The 14,737-nt window shown below is 30.3% G+C and overlaps 2 protein-coding genes across 3 annotated transcripts in view; one reads left to right on the forward strand and one right to left on the reverse strand.

Annotated features, from left to right (window-relative positions):
* HDAC6 (histone deacetylase 6) overlaps positions 1-3,908 on the reverse strand; it is a 45,967-nt gene extending 42,059 nt beyond the window's left edge. For both annotated transcript variants that reach the window (XM_072546850.1, XM_072546849.1), the window contains exons 1-3: positions 3,579-3,908; positions 2,219-2,273; positions 1,947-2,158 (exon numbers count right to left, since the gene is read on the reverse strand). In XM_072546850.1, the coding sequence (XP_072402951.1) occupies positions 1,947-2,158; positions 2,219-2,273; positions 3,579-3,598 (287 nt within the window). In that variant the 5' untranslated portion in view covers positions 3,599-3,908. The remainder of the gene's footprint in view (positions 1-1,946; positions 2,159-2,218; positions 2,274-3,578) is intronic.
* Positions 3,909-4,047: 139 nt separating this feature from the next.
* SsRbeta (signal sequence receptor beta) lies at positions 4,048-8,675 on the forward strand. Its single transcript, XM_072546851.1, has 3 exons — positions 4,048-4,200; positions 4,293-4,671; positions 8,277-8,675. The coding sequence occupies exons 2-3, from the start codon at positions 4,294-4,296 to the stop codon at positions 8,478-8,480; spliced, it is 582 nt and encodes a 193-aa protein (XP_072402952.1). The 5' UTR covers positions 4,048-4,200; position 4,293; the 3' UTR covers positions 8,481-8,675.
* Positions 8,676-14,737: the final 6,062 nt, after the last annotated feature.

Raw genomic sequence — 14,737 nt, forward strand, 5'->3', positions numbered from 1 at the left:
GTTAATTGCCAATCAGGGAATCTGAGTTATTGTATTAAAAAGCCTATGTTCCGTAAAATAAATAAATTAAAAATAAATTGCATATCTGTATATATATATATATATATATATATATATATATATATATATATAAAATCTAGAGCTAAGATTAATACTATTTCAAGAATTAATATTAAACTTCAACAGTCTTCTGGGTTGAACAGCGTCAATTATCATTGCAATGATAATAGACGCGGTTCAACCTGGAAGACTGTTGAGTTTAGTATTAATTCTTGTAATAGTACTAATAATATAATAATAATAATATAATTATTATAATAATAATAATAATAGTATTATAATAATAAAATTATTGAATTGAATGAAGCCTAGTTTCTAATGATAAATTTTTTGCTACTCTTGTAAAAAAGTATAATTTTTTGCTGATTTTTTTTACTCCAATAAAGGAGTGTTATCAAGTTGAAATCCTAAGAATTTAATAGTTGTTATTTCAATCTTTTCATCATTTATGGATAAATTAATGTTATTCATATTGATTTTGCTATACTTATATTTACTTGTTATAATTAAAGCTTTAGTCTTTGATACATTTAATTTCAACTTATTTAATGTTAAACAGCTTCCAGAATTGTATTCATTTTTGCCACTGCATTTTCTATGCAGCCATTACTACAAGCTATTCAACAATGCTAATTCAGCTGTTGATTTATCTTGTGTATCTTTATTTTGGTATGTGTGTAAACACATTTCAACATGTCAGGACATTGATTAATTCCGCTATTAAATGGATTAACTCGGTTATTTTGAGAATCAAGAGAATTAAATTTTTCTCAGAAATTCTCAGAAACTTCTAATCTTGATAATTGCCTTTTGTTCTGTTTACTGTCAAATATGTAGGATCAATTGCGGGGTAAATTGCATTTGTGACAATATGATTCATGAAAACTTATTTTGTAAACTAGACCTAATGTATTATTAGGCCACTATTGTTACAATGTAAAGTGACCAGCAACAAAATATATTTTCTTACACCCTACCAATGATTGAATTCAAAATTTTTGAGTATAGATAGATAGATCTTTATTTAAATAGAAGAACCTAATATACATACGATATAGAGAAAGTACACTATAAATTTTTGATATATTGTTTAAGTAACATTTTAAAATTATTGAGACTAATACATTTTTTTACAGATATAGGTAACTGATTAAATTTAAGTAAGCTTTTAAAAAGGGTGAATTCATTGTACTTTTATACATAGTTCTGGGTACATATATGACATCTAAACCTCAGGTAATATAAGAATGAATACTTTTGTTGAAAGAAATGAACTCTTGGAAATATTCATGATGCATGAGTGACATGTGATTGCGACCAGTTAACCCATGTGATTTTGGATTACTACTTTCACTTTTTGATTAAAAATTAGATTCAATTAGAAACAGAATTAGATTTATTTACCAATTATTATCATTTTACAAAGGCTGAAGTATATTGATTGGGTAATATCTGGTTTGTATTTTGGTCTGTTAATTTTATTTTATTGTTCCCTTCATTTCTTGTATTTCGATTTTTGTTTTGCTTTTATTTCAAATAGTTTTAGTTAAAAATAATTACCTAGGTATAAATGCTATTAGTATGTTTTGTTCTTAATGTTTTTACCTTGTGTTTCTATGATGTGCTATTTATATTTACATGTAAAAAAATTGTTTTAATTTTTTTTTCGAATAATGGGTAATGATCAAATGCCCTTTATGATCAAATAATAAACATTAACTAGGTTAAAACAGCAAATGAAAGGAATTTAATGTGTATGGAGCAAAAGAAGAGAAGTACAATTAAGGAATTAGTAATGAAAGCTTAAATAAAAAAAAATAAATTGATATTGATTAAAATTTAGAGAACCATTTGGAATAAACTTTCTAATTAATAATGAAAATTACCTTCTTTCAGCACAAGCAACTCTTTCAACATTTTCAGGATATAAAGAATCCCATATACAATAGTGGCTTAGACTTTCCTCCTGAATATACCCAGTTTTACTTGGAGCAATTGTTATACAATTGTTTACAAGTTCGAAAGGATCTTTGAGTGTTGAAACTGGTTGCTCAAGTTTAACTTTCCTCTTGCGTTTTTCGGCCAAGAATTGTGACAACTAAAAATGATTTATTAATAACAACACTAAAATGATTATTTTAGGTAAAAATAAAGGTACCTTTTGTATTCCTCCAGGTGATTTCGATATCATGGAAGCTCCTGGATCATTGTCACTGAAAAAGGTTTAAGTATGTTAATCAAAAATAAAGGCAAAGAAGTATTCTGCAGTGTACTTAAGAACCTAAATAAAAAATTTAAAATAAATGTATTTGTGTAACTGAGCTAGACCTATGAAGTTAACCTATGAAGTATTAGTAATTTCAAAATTAATCCAAAATAGTTATGAAAAAAATTAATTCTAATGTATCAACTAACCACAAAGTGAAGGCTTAAAAATTGCTTACATCCAACATATTTAATAAAATATGTTTATTTTTTTATTAAATAGGAGATCAAAACATTATATAACTATATATTTGAATTACTTTAATCATTACTTCAAAGAAGACTTAAAGAACTAAGCCAAAAGTCTTAAACAAAGGTGAAATAGGTTTAGCTACTGAAGAAGACTTCTTTATGTTTATATACATTTATTTCTTTATGATGATTTATGTGTGCTCATTTCCTTGTATATTTTATTTTAGACTAGACGCTCATGGGACATTTTTAATGGGTCATTTGACCCAGCATGAATAACATATAAATCAATACTACAATATGTAATAACAACTTTAGAAACTATGCCGCTAATTCTTATCAGTACACAAAGCATGGGGGTTCAAATTAAAGGTTGCACCTTAGATTTCTTACCCCTGTCCCAGTCAAAATGTACAGTGTCCCAAAAAAATTAATCTAGATACTGATTCGAAACTTTGTGTATGAATGCTGTACTGTGTCAAATTACCAAAAATGGGGAAAAAGTTTTCCTAAAATAAAAAAATTTTCCCTGCTCCTGGTACCAATATTTTTGTATGGCATTAGGTCGCAGGTAATTATTTTTGTATTACCTACCTAAGTTACCCCCTTAACTGGTAAGTTTATCCTACCTGTGACTTACATGTACTGATAAGAATTGGATTGACAGCATAGTTTCTAAAATTGTTATTACATATTGTAGTATGTATTGTATTATATGGTGGGTAAAATAACCAATTAAAAATCTTCCCCTGGGTTGTAGACTGTTTGTTTATTATCATCAGACACATAATAGTATCAATAGTATCTTCAAGGAATATAATATGGGTCTATATTCCTTGGTATCTTTCTTATTTTCATATCAATATCCAACTTTATTTCTTTCATTTTATTTAGTAATTTGAATACCACCTACACAGAATAGCTTCTAGATATAGAAAATAAGTTAATATATTCTAAAATATAGCAGAATTCATTGAAATAAATTTCATCTCCACAGACATCCTTCCGTCTTACTACGCTAGTGTCATACAAAATTTTTAGAACATAAACAATTTTCTTACCTTTTACCTTTGTCTCCCATTATAAATATTTTAAAATCACATTCAGTTATCACACTTGTTAACACAAACTACGGTTATGGTATGAAATGAATACTGTAAATATGTAATTTTACAAAACATAAAACAAAACAACTGTCAATACAAAACTCACATGACTTTGATACTTGTTTGATTATTTGTATGGGATTTCTTCTACTTAATTTATATATTCTGACACTTAGATATCCAACCACCTAAACCTTCTAATTTTGTATAAAAACATTCTTATTTAACGTGCTTTCTTGTTTTATATTTTTTTGTTTAATTTTAATCTACAATATTGTGTTCATTATTTGTTCTCTGTGTTAGCCATTGACTTTAAAGAAAATTTTAAGGAAACCCCTGGTAACCATAGTATAATACATAAATGGTAACACGCCATTGTGTGTCGATTTTTTAAACTAAAAGAGCCAACATTTTGACAGTTCCGAAACGTGGCGATTTCGTGGCGTGCCACAATCACAAATGAGAAATTTCGATCTTTCACTTTAATTCTGGTTAGGTTGGAATGATCTAACAGAAGGAGAATTACAGTTAGTGGAAATAAGTGATATTTAGTAGTTGTGATAAATTAAGCCGACAAGTAGGTAACATTTATTACTTAAATAATAACTTTTTAAACAAAATTTAATTTAAATTTAGGGAATAAATTATTATTTTATTTTTTGTCTTTAGAATGAAATCTGGATTGTTATTCTTAGTTATTGCACTATTTTCCTTTGCCCATTGCGAATCAGAAGATGATACAGGTCCAAGACTACTGGTATCAAAGCAAATTTTGAATAGATATTTAGTGGAAACTAAGGATATCGAAGTTAAATACACCATATTCAATGTAGGAACTTCAGCAGCTGTTAATGTTCAACTTGTAGATAATGGATTCCATCATGAAGCATTTGAAGTTGTTGGAGGTCACTTGCAGTCCAAATTTGAAAGAATTCCACCACAATCCAATGTTACCCATGTTGTTGTTGTCAGGCCTTTGAGGTATGGATATTTCAATTTCACAAGTGCAGAAGTATCCTATAAGGCAGTAGATGATGCATCTGTAAAAGTAAGTATTCTCTTAAAATTTTGGTTAATTCACTCATTTACCTTTAACTGTCTTTAGAAAAAGCTTGTGGTCTAAATTTATAATGCATACTTAGAGAACTATGAGTGATTTTATGATACTTAATTTGCCTGATTTTCTATGTCCTTGTACATGTTTTACGCCTTATTTTTTTGAAAATTGCCAAAGAAAGTACACTCAAAATTTATTTACTGTCAGATTATTGGCATTAAGTAAATATTTCTGCCAGTTAATGCAATTTTTGTTGCATTGCATTACAATAGATTTATTCAAGAAATTAAGACCAAATTAAACCTACAAAAGAGGTGAAATGCAGGAGATACAAAAAATAAAGCCGTCACAGAGGCATAAGCTCATGATAGATGAAATCAAATATCCTATCAAAAGCTCTAAGATAATAAGGCAGACTTAAAAGTATTAGTAGACTTGTTTAACACATTATGTATATGATACAAGAATAATACTGAAAGAGGTTCTTTTTATAACTATTCTTAAACAACAAGCAGTGAAAGAGTCCTCTCACTATTGAACACTACGAAAACACAAGTAACCATTTTAGTTGGTTATTATATTTTGTAACAGTATTGGATATCTGTTAAATTTTTGCAGCTATAGTTATGATATGACTTTTAACAATACATACTGGAAGTGATGCCATAGCATGATTATATACAAAGCAATACAAAAACAAGGATTATAACCTCAACAAAGAAATGAAATGTATGACAAATACAGTACATAATATATATATTTCATAAAAATAATTTAAAAATATTTTGTTTAGCTTTTAAATCTTCAAACATGTATGTTTTTGGTCATGTTTATATTTTTTTGCATCTACATTTTCTGTTAACAAAATTGCCAAGCTATTTAATCTTTCATTTGCCATCATTGATTTTAAATATGTTTCAATTTACTGAAACTATGTTCGCAAGCTGTAATGGTTACTAATGAAGACTTAATTTGATCTACTAATATGTTGAATACATTTATTTTGAAATGTTATTTCGCATTAACAATATCATCATTAGTAGCTTCATAATCATGCTGTTTGTATAATAGATCCCTTTTTGTATAAAGATCGGTTCAGTACTTAGCATTTGTCTCCATCAATGTTGTGTGATAAAAGCCATAAATACTTTCATTAGACATCATTATTTTTATTAGTAAATTTTTGTTTTTGTTTATTATTCTTATTTTTTAAGTTATTATTCTGAGAATTCTGACTATGTAATTAAACTATAATATCTTATAAAGAATACTACAAATATTTAATCAATGTCACATGAAAAGTGATCATTTATAAAATCTAAAAAAATAATTAATGTAAAAAAATATTTTATTTTTATATCAGCACCCCTCATAATTTGGCACCTGTGATAGTCATGAGCTTGTCTGCCCCTTTATCTGGCACTGCCTGATGAGTTAAACTTTAAAGGTACTACCTCAAGTGATACATATGAGAATTTATGAAAAGTTAGAAGATATGTACTTGAGGCAGACTATTTACTATAAATGTACTCATACAACTGTTTTGATGTAGATATTGTCCTTCACATGTGTTTTGTTCACTAATAAAATATTTCGATAGAGTAGGACATGAAAACCTAATATTGATACCTATTGTCGCCAAGTACTCGGTCAGAGTGACCAATGAGCATCCTTGGCGCGCATCGCCCCGCCTTCCTTACCAATTTCAATTTTTTCATTGGTCTTTTGGCTTGGAATCTTGTAAAATATTATGTATAAATATTAGTTGAATTCCAAGCCAAAGACAGTTCACCATTTACCTCGGTCTCTCCTAGAGCCCTAAACTCTAGGGAGACGATCACTGGGGCTCTGCCCCTGACTTCGTCACCTTAAGACTCTGAGGTTGTCTTTGTATTTTCAACTAAAACTGTGTTTTATTTCTACAACATACAAATAGTTTTTCATGTAAGAAATTTATGCCAAGTCTTTGTCAAGACTTGGTAATAAATAAACCTATGTCCAGCTCTACCATTGGATAAGTGCCTAGGATATATCATACACTACACACGAATATCCTAGTGCAGAGCTTACAGCGGAATAGACAATTTTAGAGGTACAAATGCCATTGAGACGACAGAATAAGAACATTATCAATCAAATTATAATAATATTGTAAACTGTTTATTGAATTAAAGTGTCACAGAGTAAATTGATGGACATTTTATCACTGCTTCTGTTCAACTTATATTCTGTAGAAATATTTAAAAGTACATTAAATAATTAATTAGTAACTTGTAGTATGCAGATGACACTGTAATCAATTAATGCTCCAGTGGGTGCATGCAGACTCTGACTCCGCACTTTTGTATCTTCGTGTATAACTCGCCTTAATTTGTTCCTCCCACCCTGCAATGTTTTGTCTAGCTCCTGCATTCATTGATTGTTAACACGGAGGCACGGCTGGAAGTGATAACATATACTTGTTTTTGATTGATGCAGAGTGTCAGTCCACGCTCCTTACTGCAAGAACTACAAGAAGGTGGCAACAATTGTTTTTTATCTTTGTCTGAATGTTGCTGGAATTAACAGTCAAGTTGTTTATTATCCAAATAATACTGAAGAGAAGACCATCGTAAGACTAACATTTTTATGAGATCTAGGTTTTGCGTTACTTCAAGATCATTTGCTCACAAGGGCATCAATCATCTCATTACCAACAACTTTGAAACTAAGAATTATGGAAATTTGTGGTTTTCAAGAAGAAGAACAACAACCAAATATATCTTTTCCCCAAAAAGGCAGATGTAAATATTGTGACTAAGAAAAATAGACCTACGAAATATTTTTGTAAAAGATGTCACAAATTTATGTGTTTAGAACATGAAAATTTTATATGCAATGGCTGCTATGGAAAATAAGTGGCTTTCAGTCATTTTTTTGTAAAAATTACTGTTTTTTAGAAATTTTTTGTTAAAATTTACATGTTAAAAGTTTGTTCATTTTTCTATATGAAATACTTCTTTCCTCTTTCGTTTCTGTTGTTGACTCATTTTCTATAATTTTAATTAAAAGAAACGCAATATTTTTCATGGAATTATTTTTAGTTCAAATAAAATAAGGTCATAAATAAGTGTGAACTCAGAGTCTGTGTGCAACCTTGCATGTTATAAAACTGGTGCCCTCACTGAAGGTTTAAATGAGCTTAGAAGATATACAAGATCTAATGAAACGCTATTGTAAACCATTGGCTGCATGCAGGAGTGGCGCAACTCAAAATGGAAAAAGTTTATACAAGTGATTAAAGTTTGGTTGTCAAGAATTTTGATGAAAAATCATTTTTGATAACAATCCTAACACTAGAAATAAAATGAATTTAATAAAATTCGTAATATTCAAACTTTAATCACTTATTATCTTATGCTTATCAGATTTTGAGGTCACTCTTGCATGCAGGTGTCGAAAGGGTGTCCAGCTTGATACACCACTGAGCTATGCTACCCCTGTATCCAAGCTTGCTTTACCTTAGTATTTTTTGAGCAAATGATTTCAAATGATGGTCAATAATTATGACAGAACAGTTTTTTTTTAGTTTATTTATTTTATTTTATTTATTTCAGATCAAACGTTCTTTGAGCAGTGAACCAGGTGAAGGAGGAATCATTGCCTTCAGGGAATACAACAAGAAATTTTCATCTCATTATTGGGACTGGTTGGCATTTGCCTTCATGACAACACCATCATTGGTTATCCCCCTAGTTCTTTGGTACAGTAGTAAGAGTAAATATGAAAAATTGGGAAAGCCAAGCAAGAAGATACATTAAACATTGAAAAGTAGTGTTTTCATCAAACATTCATGATTTCTATCATCCTAGTTCATTGTAAAAACCTTTTTTTATAATTTTTCTGTTGTTACATTGTTTCATGTTTTATATGAATACATGCTGCGTAAAATGAGACTTAGAATAAATTATTTTGTATTTATGTACAAGACAGTGAAATAAACATGTTTTCATAAATTCAAACATTATAATTTTGATACTGCAGGATGAAAACTTGAAGGTTGGGGGGAAAATGCATGGATACATTGAAATATAAATTTTAAAGAAGTAAGTTTTAAGATTATAATTATTATCAGATTTGGTAGAATGCATTTTGTCTAACAGAAACATGCAAGGATATATCTTACACAGCCAGGAGAGTTGTTTTCTTTCGAGCCAATGTTTTCCTTCTATTTTGCACTGAATGATCAACCAGAGTAAATGATATTTAGGTCCCCTTATATGACTAAAAAAACCCATCAACTTGATCATACAGGAGCTATGATTATGTCATAGGAGTGGATGGCAATGGTAAACCTGGTCTAGCAATGGTACCCAGTAAGATTATTAACTTACGCAGACACAAAAGAAAATAAAAATTAGAGAAAAGCTGAGAATTCGGAAAATGAAATAAACTAGAAACAGATGTTTCTACAAACTATGTAATATGAAATCTCTGAATGGAGACAAGAGGTCAGAATTACACGCATTCATTGAAAAAGAAATCAATTAAAAATGTACAGATGATATCTTAAAAATATGGGAAGATTACACAGATAAATTTTATGAAAACAGACAATATTTAACAAGAGGTATAGTTGGTGGAATTATATCCCAAGGCATGGCAACTTAGCCAAAGCCAATTGGCTCGACATTCCTTTGTGGTTTTTGGCCTGCTCGCATAGAAGTCACCCCTTCCGTAATTTCCTAGCAACTTCCCTCCGCCTTCTGACAGTTAGAATCTTAAGGTCTGCTTCTACATCATCAATCCATCTTCTATGCGGTCCTCCTTTATTTTTTCTGCCCTTTAAGTTTGAGAGGATCAATTCCTTTGTATACTCATTATCTTAATCCTAGCAATGTGTCCAGCTCATGTTAGCCTGTGAACTTTGGTAAATTTCACAATATCTGGATCTGTGTATACTTAGCTGGTATAATTCAGTTATATCTTCATTCAAAGTTTTTGTTGGGCGCTAAATATTGTCTTTATTATTACTCTTGATTTAAGAATTGTTTTAGTGACACCTTTGATGTAAGGAAGAATAGCTTTCGTATGATGAGAGTCTGAGTCTTTCGGTTGTGATTGAGTAGGAGATTGATCTCTATGGATGTTCCTATTGATGTGATTTTCGCAGTAACCGTTTTGGACGAGGGCTTGTTTTAAACTAGAGAGATCAGTGGGTCTACTGGCATCATCGCAAAGGCGTATTGATCTGGAGACATGGGTATTAATGACTGAATTAATTTGTGAAGGTAGATGATGAGAGAGTTGGCATGCAAATAACGATTGCTGTGGCTGGGTTTTTGATAAACAGAGTCATGAAAACCGTGGAATTGGTTTTTCTTTATGATAACGTCGAGAAACGGTTGGGATGAATCAGTTTCCACCTCCATGGTGAACTGGATACTATGATGTATACTATTCAGATGGGTTTAAAAAGACACCAAAGCATCCTTGCCCTGGGGCCAAATGACGAATGTATCGTCCAGATATCGTAGCCAACATGTCGGTTTGCGCATTGATGTGGATAGTGCTCGGCTCTCGAAATCTCGACAACAAACGTCTGTCTCAAAAAACTCGTATAAGGCTGTGTGGAACACTGATAGTCCCCGTTCTCACATATGGATCAGAGGCGTGGACGCTAACTAAAACAGATGAATCCGCTCTATCGATTTTTTAAAGAAAGGTGCTACGCAAGATATTCGGAGCGGTCCGTCAGAACGGAATATGGAGGCGTAGATAATATTGGTGGTAAAGATATTACCACTCTAATTAAGCGAAACCACCTGCAGTGGGCGGGACATGTAGCCCGGGCCCCTGAATCGAACATGTTAAAAAAGATTCTATCAGCGCAACCCGTGGGAATGAGAAAACGGGGTAGACCAAAGCTGAGGTGGATGGACGGGGTAACACAAGATGCCGAGAAGATCCGAGTCGGCAACTGGAAAATGCAAGCAAAGGACAGAACAGAATGGCGTAGAAAGCTTGAGAAGGTCGAGGCCTTCTAAGGGCTGTAGCACCAAGATGATGATGATATACAATGTTTAATGAGAGATACTGGTCTTGCTGAATACTGTATTTAGTTTTCAGAATGTTTAAGAGTTTTCTTTATAGGAATGTTTGTATAGAGTGGAACGATATCGAAACTTACTACAAACTAGAAGAATTTTTGATAAGGGATGAAGCATTTTCGGCGAGAGGTTGTAGAGTTTTGGCAAATGGATATGTAGGGCAGTTGTATGCACTGACAATGGGACGTAGATGAATATCGAGTTATAGTAAACGAGGAAAAACCATATATATATATATATATATATATATATATATATATATATATATATATATATATATCCAGAGACAATGTTCAACAAAGAATCCAAATTAGCAACTCTAACAAGAATTCACTTATTTTGGGTGGCTAGTAAAACAACAAACGCGAAAAACGATGAAATAAAAACACGCATTGGTCTTCTCTCTATGGTCTTCAGAATCATCTGATACATAAAAACATAAAATGTGCAATAAAGCAAATAAGCATGAGAAATTTCAAAGATTCCTTTGGAATGGGAAATTATAAAGAACTTATATAATAGAGCAGTTGCCGAAGTTCACCTGGAAATGGAAAAGTATCGGAAAGTTTTGAAAGGCAAAAAGATATAAAAAAAAGATACTGTAATCCGCTATTATTTACATTAATACTGGACATAATATTGAAAAACACAAAACGACAAACATAAACTCTTCAAAAATCCATAGGATATAACAGAATGGAACCAAATGCAAGACAGCTAAGGAAAACTGAAGAAACATACAGAGATTTAGACGAAATAGTTATAAAATATGAAGATGGAAATAAATGAAGAGAAAAGCATGCTATTAATAACAAATAATACAAACAAAACATTAAAAATCAAACAAACAAATTGAAGAAAAGTAGAAATATAAGATTATATATAGATAAGAAGAAGAAGAGTTTTACAATAGGCGTAGATTATTTAATTTAAAATAGCTAAGCGTACGAGTTGTTCAAACACAAGGTATAACACATTCTATACTAAAATGACACAAGGAAGAATACACACGATATACTGGTTGCCGACTTCTGTAAAAGTCGAGAATAAAACATTTCTGTTTCAAGAATTATTAATTATATATTTTTATTACCTTTAATATTTTTTGAGTTAAGTAGTAAAATATAAAAAACAAAATTAATTTGTTATTTTGTATATTTGCACACCAAAGAATCCTGGCGCCATCTAACCTCCGTGTAAATATTTTTCGAACGTCTACCCATTCACTTGAATCGACTTAAATAATAAAAAAATGCATCCACAAAAAACTATAACAATACAAGTAACCTCTGTAAAAACAATTGATCATCACAGCATTCGGAAATTCCCTTCGGGTACCGGGTCTAACTGATACGGTAATGTAGTTACAGGTTTCTTTTCGCGATTTGAACCGACATTTTGGTAATTTCATTTAAAATTTAAAAATTAACTGTTTTTTTTTAAAACAAAATTGTAGTACACACAGTAAAACGACAATAATGTGCGATTGTGTCTTAATTATGCTAAATAAGACAATAAACGTGAAAATTTCGTCCTTATACGGGTCGACAAGTTCGATAAATGCAGTGAAATGCCATTATTAATATAGTAAATTTCTATATTAATATCTACTTCTAATTTTCTAAAAGGTAATATTAATACTATTTATTGTTATATATTGTATATTGTTACTTACTGAGCAACAGTAATTCATTATTTAATTTATTTTAATATTTAACATTATTATAGAGCAGAGCTGAAAGTATCTTTAGTAAAAAGATAAAAAAAGTATCTAAGATACTAAAAGTATCTTAGATACTTTTATTTAAGATACTTTTTGGTTCATTTAAAAGTTACTTTTACTTTAGATACTTCTTAAAAGTATCTAGTATCTTTTATCTTTAAAAGTATCTTTAGATACTAAAAGTATCTTAGATACAAAAAAGTATCTTAGATACTTACTCAGGACCTGAGAAATAGATACTTTTCATTTTTCACCTATCCTATTGTGTTTAAAAATTTAATTATGTTGAATGTTCTGTCTTTAATGCATAATGCATCTTGTGCTGTTTTTAACACACGAATTTATGTTTATTTTATATTGTTTTAAAAATTTAATGTTGGATTTTTGTTTTCAATACATAGTTATTAGTTTGTAATAACTTAACGTCTTTTATTTCTTATCCACCCCAAAGCCCAAAGTATACCATTTCAAAGTACCTGCTGGCTTAAACTAAAATTGTATGATAATTTAAAGGGTTAAAATGATGTTTTTAAAACAAAAGTATCGACAATCTACTGTAGAGTAGTAGATTACCGAGTACCTTTATATTATACCCTAAAAGTATCTTAGTTACTACAAAAGTATCTAAGTATCTTAGATACTAGAAAAGCATCTAAGTATCTTTGATACATAAAAGTATCTTACATACTTAAAAGTATCTTAGATACTTAAAAGTATCTTAGATACTCAAAAGTATCTTAGATACTTGAAAGTATCTAAGATATTTTTACTCTAAATACTTTTCCGGTATTTTGTATCTTTAGATACTTTCACAAAAAAGTATCTTAGATACTTAGTATCTTAAGATACTTTTTGCCTCAAGTATCTTAAAAGTATCTAGATACTTTTAAAAAGTATCTTTTACAGCTCTGTTATAGAGTACCTAATTAAGTATATAAGCCAGATGATTATTTTATTAATACTTTTCTTGTGTAATAACTACTTTTGGTGCGTTTTTTGTGTATATTAAGTTTTATTATTACTATTATTCTTCTTCATTACAGTCCTTTTACATGTGTGTCCTGTTTCGGTGCTAAAATTAGCTCAATATTTTCAAGTGACGTCTTAACTTCCTTTTCTTTTATTTTGCATTTAGTATTTCATTATTAATGAGTTGATTTCCATACATTGTTTATTATCATGTCCATGCACCTCATCAGGTCCTGGTGATTTCCCATCTTTAATCCGCTTAATGGCCATAGTTACTTTTTCGTGTTATTTCGTTATTTCTGGGCCGTAGGGATTGTTTATTTCAGTCGGACTTCGTGCTGCATCTTCGAATAATTCTTGCATATATTCTTTCCATCTTCGTAATTTATCTTTAATGGTAGTCAAAATCTGGCCTTCAATGTTTACGACTATGCCTGTATTGCGTTGTTTTCTGGTATTCTGTATCTCTTTAATTTTTTTGGGCATATAATTTTTGTACATTTGTGCTAAAATAGCCTCAGCTGAATTTATTCGTTTTTTCTTCTCTCCTCCCTAATTTTTATATCAAGTCCTTCTTGGTATTTTTCTCACCCATTTTTCTAACAGCTCTGTTGGCAACAGAGGTCCAACTGCTCTGGCAATTTTTCCTATAAGCCTAATCAGCCTCTTCAACAAATACTTTGTGCTTGCCAACTTGCAAGCATTTCATAACCAAATGCTCGTTTTTACGCATTTCTGTTTTGTGTAATACTTGGTTGTTTATACAGCTTCATCACTTTTCTCTTGATTATTCTACTCTCTTTTTCATTATTAGCCTTTATTGTACTATTTGACATGGCATTTACTCTTAAATTCCGATTGTTATACTCCAATTTCTTTATTTGCTTTTGTTTACTATGTATTTATTAATATTTTATAGCGTAGTCCAGGTAAACAAGCCAGGATAACATGAACTAGTAAAATATGATATAGAATTTTTATTGTATAAAAATGTAATGTGGGTTGCCTGACAATAGTAACTCGCGTACATCGCATATATCTATGTGATGTACAAATATATGAAAGTTATGATATCCTTTTATTGTTATCTATGTTCGCTATATTGATATATGGCTAGATGCCATATATATTCATACAGGTTCCTCTATGTTCATATTTTCTGAAGATGCAGCTGGACTTGAAATTTATGTGTATATATATATATATATATATATATATATATATATATATATAATAATTTTTGTTCTCTGCTCTGTTGTTTCTAGTAGTCGTCTGG

This window comes from Diabrotica undecimpunctata, chromosome 10 (genome assembly GCF_040954645.1).
Source record: "Diabrotica undecimpunctata isolate CICGRU chromosome 10, icDiaUnde3, whole genome shotgun sequence".
Taxonomy (NCBI): Eukaryota; Metazoa; Arthropoda; class Insecta; order Coleoptera; family Chrysomelidae; genus Diabrotica; species Diabrotica undecimpunctata.